The 14,671-nt window shown below is 50.3% G+C and overlaps 1 protein-coding gene across 1 annotated transcript; it reads left to right on the top strand.

Moving 5' to 3' along the window:
* The first annotated feature begins 4,675 nt into the window (after positions 1 to 4,675).
* Positions 4,676 to 13,398, top strand: CRYGN (crystallin gamma N). Its single transcript, XM_019474255.1, has 4 exons — positions 4,676 to 4,717; positions 5,383 to 5,631; positions 7,434 to 7,579; positions 13,263 to 13,398. Exons 1-4 carry the CDS (start codon positions 4,697 to 4,699, stop codon positions 13,396 to 13,398), a joined length of 552 nt encoding a protein of 183 aa, XP_019329800.1. The 5' UTR covers positions 4,676 to 4,696.
* The last annotated feature ends 1,273 nt before the right edge of the window (positions 13,399 to 14,671 follow it).

Raw genomic sequence — 14,671 nt, 5'->3', positions numbered from 1 at the left:
TGGTGTTGGGTCGACGGTTGGACTCCATGATCTTAGAGGTCTTTTCCAACCTCAATGATTCTATGATTCTATGATCCCTAGGCAGAATATTACTGAAAAGCTTTTGCAGATTTTTTTCAATATCCCTCTGTGTAATGCTGCTAACAAGTATTTGGCTAAACCCAATTCCAGGTCCCAGCTCCAAGGTGAGCTATTTTTCCTAGCAGGAACCTGGCCAGATCTGAACCGTCATTCTGTGACAGGGTTTGCTCAGGCTTGAGGAGGTTTTTTGGAGTCTGTGCTCCACATGGGGTGACTGAGGTGTTGCGTGGCATGGGACGGGTGGTGGGTCAGGGTGTGGGATGGCCACCCTTGGTAGAGATATTGCAGAGACTATGTCTTGGTGCATCCATGATGAAGACAATGCGTTGAACCTGAAACCATCGCCTGGCAGCTGATTCCCATTTCAGGTGATGGGTTCTGCCAGTGAGGGCATGGGTTGGAAGATCCTTTCTCTGCTTGAATGATTTTCAGAGATGTTCTGCAGTTAGCGTAACCAGCCTCCCCAGCAGCTCTAGGAGGCAGCACGTGGTGTACCCAGGCACTGGGAACGGGTTAATCACCAGCAGAAATTAGTGCTTTGGCAACTGGCATGAGGTGGGCTAGATCTTAATCAAGCAACGTGGATTTAATATAGAAACTCTCCCTTGAGTCATAAGGATGGTTTCTCACTCTGAGGTCTGTTGCTGCTCTGAAGTGGCCCACAAGATGTGCTCATCCTTTTCAGCAGCAAGCCAAAAAATTTTCCATGGGAAGGAGCTAGACCCGTGGTTCTTCCATATCTAGTGAGCTAGAAGTATCTTCTACTGAGGTATGTGAAGAAATCTGTGAGCTTTCTAAAGCAAGATGGTGTTTTGAAAGCCCTGAGATACGGATGTTTCCTGTACCAGGTCTTACACTGCTTTGCAAATACTAAAAGCTCCTCCAGAAGCTGAAGTGTGGTCCTTTCAGAGGATGCGGCGCAACTCCTTGGCTGTTGCTCATTTAATTATTATTTGTGTAGGGTTGTACTGGCTGTAGTAGGTACCTCGGAGCAGAATGCTGATCCTGCTCAGCCTCTGCTAAGAAATATTCCTGTTAGTATTAACGAGGTCACTCCCAAAGAGTGTCACCTCCAGGTCACCTCCAGGAGTCACGCCCTGCTCTCTTCAAATCTCTGTGTCAGAGAAGGAGTGAGTTTGGCGTCTTCCTACCTTAACTCAGGTTGTTTGGCAGCATCCTTCTGCCAGCACCACGTAACACTGCAGATTATTGCGAGGCATATTGCTGGGCCAGACACGTGCAATGGCTGTTGTCTGCTGAGCTGCATGGAAAAATCACCCCCATAAATCCTACGTAACACGCCATGGAAAGAGGTGGTGGCATCTCACGGCTGTGTTTTGAAGACAGCCCAGCCTGGGCTTATTTATGCTGACATAACCTTGCTCCCAACCCCTTCGCATGTAATGGAAATCGCTCTGTAAGAGGACAAGAGCTGTGCTCGGATCCTGTGTGTAGGTGGGATATGGGGAGGAGAGCAGGGTGGTGACCAGGAGCCACCATGTTTATCCAGGCAGGGTGTTTTTGTCCTGGACGGTTGAGTTCTGATTTCTGGCATGGCTGGGTCTATCTCTGTGACTGGTGTTGGCACCGGCAGTGTCCCGTGGCGTCGAGTCCTTCCCGCCCCGGTTTTGTTGGGGACATAACTGCAGGGTTACGATGGACTTGAAATTAACCTTAGCCATCTTACGTGGTTGAGGTGTTTGGTTTTCTCACCCCCCTGGTTCTGGCCTGGACTCGGAGCAAATCGTCTCCGACAGCCTCACTCCTCGGCTTCACGGCAGCAAAGGCAGGCAGGGACAGCATAGCCCAGAGCTGCCCCATGCGGACGTCAAGCACAGTTTCTCACTCCCTCTAAACCAAGACGCGCAAAAAAATCTCAGACTTTTGGGTTTTGTTTGTTAAAGCCTAACGCTCAAACTTCTAAATTCACGTCTCCAATGCTTCATCCTTTAAACAGCCGCAGCAGAGGAGGGCTGCCCACGATCCTGTTAGTTTGGGGCACCATGGTCAGATGCAGTCCTGCACCTGGGCACGAGCTGGAGGCGAGGTCTGCCCCAGCATTGCGTGCGTGAAAGGCTGCTAGTGGCTGCAGGCTCCTCAGGCTGCTCTTTTATCTCCTTCATGGACAGCCATTCCATCCTTCGCAAGGAATGAAGGGGTTTTTTTTCCAGGAATTAGGGTTTGTAGTTCTTCAGTATTGTTTTTTTCCCATCATTTTCCTTTTTTCTATAGATGGGCCCTTTGTTGTTTCATATCTTTAACGTGGTTTCTCAAAGAAATGAGAATAAAGTTGTCACACCCTCTTTCCATCTCTCCTAAAATAGCTTTCGAACCTGCTGGACAACTTCTAACAAATCTAACAGCCAGGCACAAGCCTCAGATACTTCAGGTTCCTGCAGATTTAATTAAAGCTTGCACCTTAGAAGAAACAGGAAAATCCCATCATGAGACAGAGCCAGAGGAAACCAGGCTTTTGTGGTTCCATAAAAACCTCCTCCTGCGGTAATATTTGCTTTACTGGGTACTTTAGGGCCGGTTTGTCATGGATGTTGTGCATCTTCCTCTCCAGGCACCAAAGAGCTCATGGCCAACGCAAAGAGCGTGTGGACCATTACAACCCCAGTCGTTGGGAGTGTTGGGTCCCAACGCCAACGGCGGTGCCGCCTTGTCACCCTGGTGCTCCCAGCCATGACTCAGAGGAGGGACACGTCTCCTCCTTCCCTCCCAGGGCACCAAGTGCAAGGCCACAGGGAAGGGCTGGTTTTGGGGATGCCGCTAATGCCCCCTGCTCTGGCTGGTGCTCTTCCAAGTGGGACTTTCCATGCGCTGTTACCTTTCTCACACCATCTGGTGACTAATTTAGCACCTAGAAAATAACATCAGCATTTCAATGAGGGTTTGGGTAGGGTTTTTTTAATTAAAAGAGGCTTTTCTTCATTATTTCCTGCTTCCCATCAGAATATGTAAATGTAAACAGAATTTCTGCGATGCCGGGGCAGGTTTACCTGTGTCAGCCGAAGGATGCGTTTCTTCTCCAAATGCAGTGTGCCACTTCCCTCCTTCCTCCTCCAGCCCAGTCAACTTGACGTCTTCCAGCTCAGCCTACATGTGCGTGCACATGCGCTTATTAACTTTTACATCTTAATTGAAAGGGTGGCGTACGTTTAAGCCTTAATAATGATATATCCTTTCTTCCCAAACAGTCTTTAATCTTGAAACAAAGCGGTGAACAAAGGCAGCAGAGCAGGGTTGCCGAGCGAGGCTGCTGGCATGCGTGCGGATGGGAGCGACCTGCCAAGAAATGAGGTTTTAGGGTTTGGATTCAAAGCGTGTGCCTGACTGTCCAGGGAGCGGAGCGCCAGTGGCGGGAGGGAGGTGACGGGGGCCCTGTGGGTGACGAAGAGGAAGATTGGATGAGTAGGAGCTGGGTGTGAAGTCTCTTCCAGAGCTATTAAATAGCATAAAAGAAAAATTTCCTTTTAACATGGTGCCCTGGTATGACTCTGCGTGCTGGTCCACGGGCCACCCCCCTGCATTTGCCTTTACCTGTTCTTAGCCTGACTCATTAATAGAAACTGATGGGGTTTATGTGCTGGGGCTTTCCCTCGCTGTTTGTCCTGAGAATAAGACAGTTAAAGTCTCTGGATGCTCTTATAACACAAAAGAGGGGAATATGAAGCAGCTTTTCCTTGCGCTGCTGTTTGAGATGCCAGACTCTGAAGCCGTAATTGCAGCTATATGGGCAATATTACTTTACGGTCAATGGTATGGCTTAAAAATCCCTCTAAGTCTGACTTATATCTGTGTCTCGGTGCTTCAGTGCTGAAAGATCAGAACGTTCATAAAAACGATGCTCGTGAATAACTTCGGTGGGTTTGCGAGCCCAACCTTTGCACTTCAGAGGGGATTAGGTCCTTGGCTTTTGGAGATGCCATTTAAAGAGGTTCGAAGGTTGAATGAGCTTTGACGTCATTGCTTTGACGGATGGAATACAATGTGTTATTGGTGAGGAGTCTTCCAAGGATGCTTGCTTTTGGCTGCCACACTGCAATAGGTGAGAAGAAGCTGGCAAAAACCAGTAAAAAGAAGCAAACCTAACATAGAGAAACTATGCACCATGGTTAGAGCTGCTGCTGGTTCCTTATTTACTTCTTGCCTGTTCTAAAAAGAAAAAAAAAGGGAAAAAAAAAAAGAAAAAAGGAGAAAAAAAGAAAAGAGGGGAAAAAAGGAAAAAAGGGTGAGAAGGAAAAAAAAGGAAAAAAGGGGGGGAAGGAAAAAAAAAGAAAAAAGAGAAGAAAAAAAAAGTCCTTCAAAAAGGAGCAGTAAATGTGCACCGCTAATCGACCAAAGCCCTGCCAAGCAAATCTTTTGTCAGATCATCTGCCTGAAATCAAAACCCTGGACTCAGCAGGCCCCGTTACCGGCAGTTCTGCCTACGAAGCAGGAAAGCGTAAAGCCCCCGGTTCCCGCTGCTTTGTTAAAAAGCCCTCGCAACACCAGCCCCGTCTCCCCCCCCCACCCCTCCGGCTGCTATATAGCAGGGTGTCCAACGTTTCTGTCCATCGCAGTTTTGGTTTGGCTTCTGCCTTTGGTCTTGGATAGCAGCCAGCAGAAAATGTCTCAATACTCAGGAAAAGTAAGTAACGACCCAAACGCTTCCCCTTCAGTCTGGGGCCAGAGAGGCCGAGCATCCTCCGGGTTGAAGGAGTAGGTTAGGATAATATCCTGGAGGATGCAATGCGAGTGATGACACCGGGAGCAAATTCGGCAGCAGGGACGGGGAGGGTGCAGCAGAAGGAGCTGCATTTCGGGAGCGGAGTTTCCTGTTTAAACATTCCTGCTGGAAATGTGTGTGAGCGAGCACGAGGTAGCGAGAAGTGTCGTAAATGCGGGATGCGCTGCGTTCCCAGAAAAACAAATACGGTTCTTAGGAAAAAATGCCAGTGATGCCGTGCTCCTCTTGCTGGAAAGCAGCTAAAAAAAACCCCCCAAACCATTCTAAAATGACGCATCTGCAAGTGGTTCCCATCTGCTCGAAATGGGGGTCCGGCCGTGTCCCTGCTTCTCACTGCGGGCCCGTTCTCCTCCCTCCTCCCTCCTCCCTCCTCCCTCCTCCCTCCTCCCTCCTCCCTCCTCCCTCCTCCCTCCTCCCTCCTCCCTCCTCCCTCCTCCCTCCTCCCTCCTCCCTCCTCCCTCCTCCCTCCTCCCTCCTCCCTCCTCCCTCCTCCCTCCTCCCTCCTCCCTCCTCCCTCCTCCCTCCTCCCTCCTCCCTCCTCCCTCCTCCCTCCTCCCTCCTCCCAGATCACTTTTTACGAAGGCAAATGCTTCACGGGCAGAAAGCTGGAGGTCTGCGGCAGCTGCGGCAGCTTCCAGGACCGAGGTTTCCTCAACCGGGTCAACTCCATCTGCGTCCAGAGCGGGGCTTGGGTCTGCTTCGATCACCCTGACTTCCGAGGGCAGCAGTACGTCCTGGAGCACGGCGAGTACCCCGATTTCTATCTCTGGAACGGCCGCAGCGACCACCTGAGCTCCTGCCGGCCCGTCGGGATGGTGAGTGGATGCCACCGGTGTTCTGCTCTCCCGGCCAGAGCATCAGTGGGACGGAGCTGCCATTGGGCTTTATTTTTATGAGCCCCGTGAATAAGTGTCATAAAAATCTGCACTTTTTAGAAATAATACATCCTGTTGAGAAGGAAATAGTCTCCCAGGGAAGGTTTGCCACCCCTTGGAGCGGTCTGCACAGGCCACAAAGCCGAGTCGTGGTTTCCCGTGCCTCCTGTCCGGGAGAATACACATCACCTTCCTCCCATAGCATGAAGCGCAGCGGTTTTAACGGGATGGGATTTTCCCATGTTTTTTCAGATGAGGTGGCAAGGTCCCGCCAGCGTCACGTGCTTTTCTTTTTTTAATGTGAGTCGCTATGAAATACTCACAGGGGAATTAAGGAGGGTCGTTGCCCAAGGCAAGTTTGAGCCGCAGCAGCCTGGTCTCCCCATGTGCCCGGAGGGGGAGCGGGCAGCCCCAGGACTTTCCGAACTGGACCTATGGGGCAGCTGGGCTGCTCCTAGCAAATCTTAGTTGAATTCTCTGCTGTTGCAAAAAAACCCCAGTAATCCTAAACTAAAACAATTTTTTTCCCCCATACTAGATAGCCCTCCCCTTATGAAGCTTTTAAAAACATCGCCCGGAGGAAGGTTTAATGGGGAAGATTAAAAGGTAGCAAAGAAAAATGAATCTGGGTTAGGTCTTTCCATTTGACTCTCCTATCACTCATGACCCTCGGGGCAATGATAAACCCACTTGGAGCTGGTGGGGTTTCTCGCTGGCCCTGAAGCTGCTTTTCAGCACAGCAGTGGGTTTGTTTCAGGTCCGTAACATCCTTCCCAAAGCACCTCCGTGGTCTGTACATGGAGGGATGCTCTGCCACGGGCCCTGGAGCGTGGCCGGCACAAGGATGTGCTCCTCCTTCCCTGGCTCACGATTTTCCCTGTGAGATGCCAGCAAGTGCTTTGAGGCATTTCTGCAGCGCAGATTCCCGGAGGAATGTTTGTTCAGGCACAGTATCCGCTTGGCTGCTGCCAGCGGCCGCCTGCTGTGGGGTTTGGCATTGCAGCCCGGCCTTCTTGTGCACTGACATTGTTTATTTGAAAAATGCATTTAGGTATTCTTTGAATTTAGCTTAAAAAGTATCCTTTCAGCTTGCTCTGTCCCACATACCTATGCCACAGGCTGCAGAAATCTCCCTGGAGGAATTTATGTCGTGTCACCCTCAAGGGCTCATGCAGCAATGATGAAGCTGGGAAAGTTTCCTTTTCTTTTCCCTTTTTTTATTTTCCTTAAAGAAAGGCACAACATCTCCCATCAGGAACAGCAGCTACGCGTGGTACTGGAGGCAATATAAATTAGTTTTGGGGGAATAGTCTAACGTCTTTGTACACTCTGGATATATATCTTCTTTTGCTGCGTGAGTGCATGGAGAGCCAGGGCTGTAGCTGATGCTGTATTTGGGACGGAGGGTTTGTGGGCCGGTGGGGAGGATCTGCAGATGGGCGAGGGGTTATATGTGCCTGAGCACAACGCATCCCACGAGCGATGTGTTTGCACGTGGACGGCAGCTGTAGGAAGGTGCAGCCGGGTGCAGAGTCGAGGGTTTTCTGGCTGCTTTTCTGGTTGGCGCGGTGTGCTGGGATGTGGCATGAGTTTGTGCGTGCTGGCACTGGTGGTGTTGGACAGCTTTTCACATTCCCCTTCCGAAGCACCCTTTGGTCTTCCTCTTTGTCTTATAAAAGCCAGGGAAATAATTTGCTGCATTTTTTTTTTTTTTTGGTTGACTCAAATCCCTTTGTCCCCAGCACGGCGAGCATTACAGGATTGAAATATTTGAGGGGAGCCATTTTAGCGGTCCCAGCCTGGAGCTGACGGAAGATTGCTCCTTCCTGCAGGGACAAGGCTGGGACAAGACCTGCATCAACGCCCTCAAAGTGTACGGTGACGGCGCGTAAGTAACCGCGCGTGTCCCGGCACGCAGCCGCTGTGGTGCTCCCTGCCCCGCGTCCTTTGTACCCAGCACCGCAGGGGAGCGAGGCAGCTGCAGAGACTTCCCCCATCGTGGAAAAGCCTGTCGATGCTGGGGGGACTTGGAGAAAGCCTAAAAATGTGAGTTAAGCCTATGGCTTAAAGGTGAATTTTGGTGCCTGCCCATTGAGAGCTGCTTCAAAGGGTCATGATTTTTGGAGGGTGGCAGCTAAGCACAAGCTACGAGAGCTCTGAGACACCTTTTTAAGATGTATGAAACAAGAAGCCTAAAACCAGCTGCTTCTTTCTTTCTTTTAAACATTTCTGTGCATGTTTCCAAATACCTTTTTAAAATCTGCACAGAGGCTTTCGGGGAGGGCAGATGGATGGCTCCGGGTGATGCAGGTCAGGGCTTTTGCTTTGCAAGTGGCTTCAGCAAGGCTTGCTGCAACACCAGAAACCTCCTCCTTGGACAGCAAAAATGAGGCAGCAGCGTCTCACCTTAAAATTAAATCCTGCCTCTGAAAGACAGGGGCAACTGCAGTGGTGATGCACAGCCACCCCAATGGGGGTTTTTGGTCACCCTCGGTGCCTCGTGAACCCACTTTGCAGACGCGTTACAGATGCTCAGCCCCATCCTCCTGCCCCTGCAGATGCTCCTGAAAGCCTCGGCAGGACGGCAGCTTTGCCTTTTTCTTGCTGTTGGGTGGCAATTTGCATTTTCTCGATGGTGTCGGTCCTTTTTATGGCTTTTTTTTTCCTCTTGTTGTGAGATGGGTTGTTATCTGGCCATCTCCCCTTTCCTCTGGCCGACAATTGCATTTTCACTGCAAGTGTGCTGGGAGCGGGGGCATGCCATAAAACCCTCCCAGAGCCAGGCAGAGGGTGGCTGGAGCGAGGTACGGGGCAGAGGGGAACCCCTGCAGAGGGGGGAGCGCAGAAACGTTTTTCTCCGCCTGTCCTGGACTGGATATTGCGCATGTCGCCTGCACCCAGCGTGGGATGTTGGACCGTTTCTGTTCAAAAGCAATTTTTTCCCAGAACGGGAAAAAGGTTGTTGCCATCCAAGCTCGTGACATCCTGACAGCAAGTGTCCTGCAGGACCCTTTCTGGTTCAACTGAGACCTCTCCTCTTCCAAAAAAACAGGCTTATGATCAGGCAGTGGCAGTTCATTAAAACTAAGGAGCAGAGCTACCAGCTCCCGATGGGAAGAAATGGCTGGAGCCCACGGGGGACTCCGTTAGTGCTGAGCATTTGAAGCAAAAGGCGTTTGAGTACCAACACTATAAAGCCAAGAGAGAGCCTGTGAGTGCTCTGGCAAGAGCTTTAGGGCCACTTATTTACCACACGTGTCCCTGTAGCAGAGCCTGGAGCTTGAGAAATTGGAAAGCTGCCCAGAAACTTTCAAGCACTTAAATTTTTCAGATTGATTTTCCCCCTCCCCTGCAAAATATATAAGGGACACAGAGCTTGCTTTCCCTCGCATGGGAGCCTAGACCGTTTATATTAACATTACATGACTTCTAAAAGGCTTCGAGTAGTGAAAAAAAAATAATTAAAAAAAAAAATACTGAGAGGAGCATGGTGAGGAAACTCGCTGAGTTTTGTAGCATTACATTCAGACCCCGGGAAGACTGTTGTTGCAAGTGCGTGGAAAGGTCTGTAAAGGCCATTAAAAGGCAGGACTGTGCAGAGGGACCTGCTGGCCCCGGGCTGCAGGAGGAGGGAGGGAAGGAGGAGATACCGCAGCAGAGAGGTGAGACCAGGGAGGAGAAAGGGACCCTACGGCATCGTTTCTCTCCTTTGGATGGACCATATAAGTCCAGGTGACCCCAGAGGTGCTGCAGGTGTAGCTGGTGCTGGGCTCAGCCTGGCAAAGCCCTCCCAGGACCCATCCTCGACCGTTTGGGGAGCGGAGGAGATGGGGTCACTGGAGACGAGGGGAGTTTCAGCCACAGGCTGTCTCCAGCACATCTCCAGCCTGAAAGTGGGTCTGTTTTACCCTGTGCATGCTGAAAGCAGGCGTAAAGCAGGGTCCTCCTAAGCTCCCTGCCTGCCGAAGTCTCGCTCTGCGATTTTTCCCCCTTAATTCCCGCAACGCGACATCCATTGGATACCGAAATATTTGCTTTCCCTTCAAAATACGTGGATGGTGTCACATGCTGTTAAAAAGCTGCTGCCTGCACTTGTGGGGGTGGCTGTGCCTGCGGGAAGCGATGATGGATCAGCTGGAAACATGGGAATGAAGAGAAATGTCTGCCTTTGGCATGGTGCGTGGTGGGGCTGAGGGTGTCCGGCACCTTTCCCGCTGCCCTTTTGGGGCTGGCGACTGCTACCCCACACAGCCAGAAAGGCTGATGATAAAGCTGTTAAAGCCATGCTGGAAATGAGCTTGCTATTTCGGAGCAGTTTTGAGATGTTACCGCCTCCTCGGAAGCTGTTGCAGTTTGCGTGGCGAGTGGCTTTGCCCGTCCCACGGGCAGAGCCAGCTCTGGTATCACATATGGTATCATCTGGTTTTAGATGAAGACGTGTGCTTCTCGTCCTCCTTGTGCCTCAGCCACTCCACAGAGGATTGCTTAGAAATAACAAGTTTAAAAAGCTGAATTAGTTTTACAGTCCGGGAGAGAATACCCCAAAAAGGGCTTTTCTAAGCTACAGTGATGTAACTTGAAGGAACCAGACCAACCATTTATTCTGCTGAAGCATTTATGAGCATTTGGTAGATGTTCTGCAGTCAGGCTGTGAAATATCGACCAGAACAGGTACCCAAACATTGCCACTCAATAAACTTTACCTATTTCTCAAGCAGAGGTGATAGCTGCTCGTGGCAACTGCTCGAGTCCTACGTGGAGAATGAGTGACCTCGAGCCCCACTGAAAGCATCCCGCTTGGTTCAGGCTGAAGCTGCAGCACTCCCCTGCTAGTTTTTTTCACTGCGAGCAGCCAGTGTTGGCTTACAGGGCTTGCGCTGGTTCCATGCGAGTTTTATTCCCATGTCCTCTGGGTTTATGTGCTAATGAAACACAGCACTGAGATGTTTGAGGGCTGCGTGCTATGTGCCTGGATCAGCTCTCCCATGCTGGGCTTGAGGACAGGATCGTCTTTTTTTTCTGGGCTCCTGACTGACTCGATTTCCTCTCTCACTGATGCTCTCAGAGAACGTAAATTTTAGGCAATAAAGAAACAGCTAAGTAAGTCATACAAGTCTTCACTCATCACCTTGCACTGCCAATACACTTCACTCCCATCTTTCTGCTATTCCTTTTATTCCTTTTTTTTGCAGCTTTCCCCTAAGCAGAGGGACAAGCCGGTGGGTTCTTATCACCACACCAGGTCACGCAGTCTGCTTCCATCTACCCCAAGGCCTGTCCCATTCCCTCCATGTGACTGTGCAGACACATCAACCGTGTGTCTGGAGAGAAACGCAGAGGTCTTGGGAAAGAGGGACTATGGGGGGCTGCTCTACCCCCTGCACTATTCCCCAGGGTCCACCAGTTGTTGAAAGATACCCTAGAGCAGAGCTGGAAGAACCACCCTGTCCTGGTGGGCCAGCAACGCCCTGTGACCATCCCTGCCCTACCATCATGCAGTATTTTCAATAACGTTAGGTAGTCTCAGCAGGAGGGAGTGATTGGAAGGTGCAGAAAATAGGATCGGGAGCTCCTTTCAGGAGTGCTTGAGGGAGGGATGGTGAACTGATGGAGAAAGAGGCCCAAAACGATGGAAAGGTGCATATAAGCTGAAGGGATGGGGTAGAAAAGGAAAAAAGCCACGCGTGTCTTATGAACAAGGCTGGGATATATCTAGAGGAGGATAATTTTATAAATTGTTCTTAATTAAGCTGAAGAGCTGAGCACACTCTCTGACAGTGCACATCAGGATGTGTGATGGGGGGGACACGGCTTTGGAGCAACGTGCCATTACACTCACACGAGCGGCGGGCAGCCTTCTCCACACGCTGCAAAGTGAGCTTCGAAGGAAAAGTCTGAAGATGACTTTGTAATTCTGGTTTGGATATAAACTGGCTGCAAAAAGTGCCAAAGAATGAACTTGTTTGTTTGCAGGAAACGCTCGGGATCCAAATGTCTTGGCTGAGCACATTGCAGTGATGCTGCAGAAAAGGGTTGTGCAAGCGCAGGCAGCAGGGTGGAGAGGGGCACCAGGCAGGCATGCGCTCAACGTGCCGGTCGTATCAGTGCACAGGCAGATGGGAGAAGGAACCCACCACAGTCCCACCTGGTGTCCCCTCAGAAACACAAAATAAATCCAAATATGTCAAGGACTCTGTAAGGTGGCTCGACTAAATACCCTAACCTTTTCTTTTCTTTTTTTTTTTTTTTTAAATAATGCCCGTGGGTGGCTGGTTTTATAAACAGCCTTTTTCCTAGGACTCCAGCTTTTTGCTCTGGATCAGACTGATCTGAGTTCACCAGCTGTTGTCTGACCCTGGAGGCCAAGCAGTTTTTCACCCATCCAGTCCTTAAAGGAGTTTCTCCCTGGAAATCCCACATACAGTAGGTCCCAACCCAGATGTCACAGCTGAATTCCTGGCAAGAGACAGACCACAGAAACCAAATTATTTGGAAGATTGCATTTGTGCTCTGTTGTCATTGCTGAGTCAATAGATGGGACGAGCAGCAGAGAACCTTATAAAATCCTTAAAAAAGTTGGAAAGAGAAGAATGAGGCAGAGATGGGCAGTTCAGCAATGATGGGGTGGAAACCTCACTGTAAAACTATCAGAGCAATGGCAAAACTTGGTTAAAAAGCATGGGAGATTTAAATAGAGGAAAGAGGTGACACTTGTGGCCACATTTAGCACAGCGTGTACTAAAGGGATGAAGGGAGAGAAAAGCCACAAAATTTGTCCCTCTTGACCATCAGAATTGCTCCTGGCTTGAAGACCTTCAAATGGAGAAAGACATGCCAAGAGACATGCCAATGGAGAAAGACGTAGCCAAGCTAGGTGAAGAAGTCAGGCATGCCAAAGTCACCAAGGTTGTTGAGTGTTGTATCTGTTCGACTGTATTCCAAGGGAAAGTTGTAGTTAACCCTGGAGGTAGAGATAAAGTGAAGATAGCCAAGCCAAGTCCTGCTCTCTGTTGGAAAGCATCAAAGAGAGGCCATTGAGAATTACTAGCAAAGAGAGAAATTATTAAATATGGTTCCCATCATAGCTAATGAGTCAGTTCAAAGAGGTAGAACATCCTTCAAGAGATGCATGTTTCTCCTTACAGTCCAAAATGGGTTTATCCAGGGGCTGAGGGGACTCATGTCCTTCTTTAGCACTATCAAATGCTATTAAATTGTTTCTGTTGCACATGGTGAAGCTCAGAGACATCCATTCCTACAGCAATGTGAAGCGGGGAGCCCTTGGTCCCAGGCTTCGTCGCTGGTGTAACCCAAAACAACTTCTTCTAAAGGCAAGGTCCAATCTGGCTGTGGATAATTGCCAGGCTACGCTGGAAACGGGGGGAAGCACCAGCAGTTAACTCCACCGGGGGCATTTCTGTGCACAGGATGGGACCGGGACTGCAGAGGGACCATCGGGCCCCAGTATTTTGCAGTACTGCAGTGCCTAAATGCAGCCACTCAATGTGGGCACGAGGCCACCTTGCATGACCACATTGTTGGGACCCAAGTAACCCTCCCTTTCTGCTCAGGTGGGTGCTGTATGAGGAGCCCAACTACCGAGGCCGTATGTACGTGGTGGAGCGGGGCGAGTTCAGCAGCTTCAACGCATGGCAGGCGCGCAGTGCGAGTGTCCAGTCCATCAGAAGAGTCATCAACTACTTCTAGCTGAGCTTTCATCCTACCAGCGATGGCCTGCTGAGGCCGGGCATCGCCCTTCTTCCCAATCACTGACACCCATGGAATAAATTGTTAAACACCAGCTTTTGGCTCTAAGTACTTTTTTTCCATCACTTGCATGAGTTCAAGAGGGAATGGACTTGCAACCTTTCTAAGCTTGATTTACGTGCTATGAATTTGCCTTTTTATTCTGCAGTGACTTATAAGTAGGACATGGGGGTGATGGGCCGGAACTGGTGGTGACAAGCAGATCCAGGAACATGCTCCCCGGTGCGGTTGTGGTCTGACACATGTTCACTCTGCCCCACCCGGGGCCACCACGTGATGGACCCAGCTGACTCCTGATGCCTGGAGGGGGGTCACGTTGCTGCACACGTGCGTTGTGAGCGCAGGCGCACAGCTGTCGAACGGTCTGCTTGTGCCATGTGAGGATGCATGTGAGGATCATGTCAGGATCTGACCGACTTGCGGGGTCTGTCTGAGCACGACATGCTGGTCCGGATCCGAGGGTGATAGAAACCATTCATCCTGAGTTACTGTGACCTTAGATCAGCACACATTAAAAAATATATTAAAAAAAAATTCCCTGAAGGCACAAAACCTGAACAATCTTCTCTTTGCTCCCTGATTCATAAGCCCTTTAGCTGACAATGACATTTTGAGGGGATGGCAGCAAAGAAAAACAGCCACAACACTGTCACTTTCTGCACAACCCTCTTCCCATCATTCTGCCCCTTCGGTGCCCCCAGTCTATCCCAGTTGTTTTGGTGCCCCCAAACCCCGTTCGATGCTTGGCAGCCAGGATGGGAACAGCTCTGCCCGTTCAGCTATGGACCATCCACTACAGCCTGGGTGCTTCCCCTTGCATTCAGTGCCCAAAAGTCAGGCAGCCTCCTTTCTATAAGATCATAAGCTGTGTTCAGTATTAGCTAAGAGCGTTTCTGGCTATTTCAGAAAGGGGTAATTTTCTTCTTTTTTACTCCGTTATTCTATTAGCTGTTAAGGCTTGGCTGTCTGATGGATCCTGACAGGCACGGGCATGGTGCAGGCAGAGCTGCAAATCTCTGTGTTAATCCAGTGGGAAGGCTGCTGCTGATCTAACGACTGTCCCCAGCCCTTTGAAGGGACGTGAGCGAGGCTGACAGGTCCCCAGCACACTGGAGCACAAGGCACGTGTGCTTTCAGGGCTGCTCTGCTTTGCAGGTCTGCAGTGGGATCCTGCCCTTCGCAGAGAGATCGGGAGGAGCAGGGGTCCGTGCTC

Source organism: Aptenodytes forsteri, unplaced genomic scaffold, assembly GCF_000699145.1.
Source record: "Aptenodytes forsteri isolate BGI_AS27 unplaced genomic scaffold, ASM69914v1 Scaffold296, whole genome shotgun sequence".
NCBI classification, from domain to species: domain Eukaryota; kingdom Metazoa; phylum Chordata; class Aves; order Sphenisciformes; family Spheniscidae; genus Aptenodytes; species Aptenodytes forsteri.
Note: the sequence above shows the minus strand (reverse complement) of the source record. Positions and strands in the feature narration are given on the sequence as shown.

Bases quoted from the DNA above. Each gene is read 5' to 3' on its own strand.
- CRYGN (XM_019474255.1), top strand. From the start codon at position 4,697: ATGTCTCAATACTCAGGAAAA. The intron at 4,718-5,382 runs GTAAGTAACGAC...CCCTCCTCCCAG, and splicing joins TGTCTCAATACTCAGGAAAA to ATCACTTTTTACGAAGGCAA. The intron at 7,580-13,262 runs GTAAGTAACCGC...CTTTCTGCTCAG, and splicing joins AAAGTGTACGGTGACGGCGC to GTGGGTGCTGTATGAGGAGC.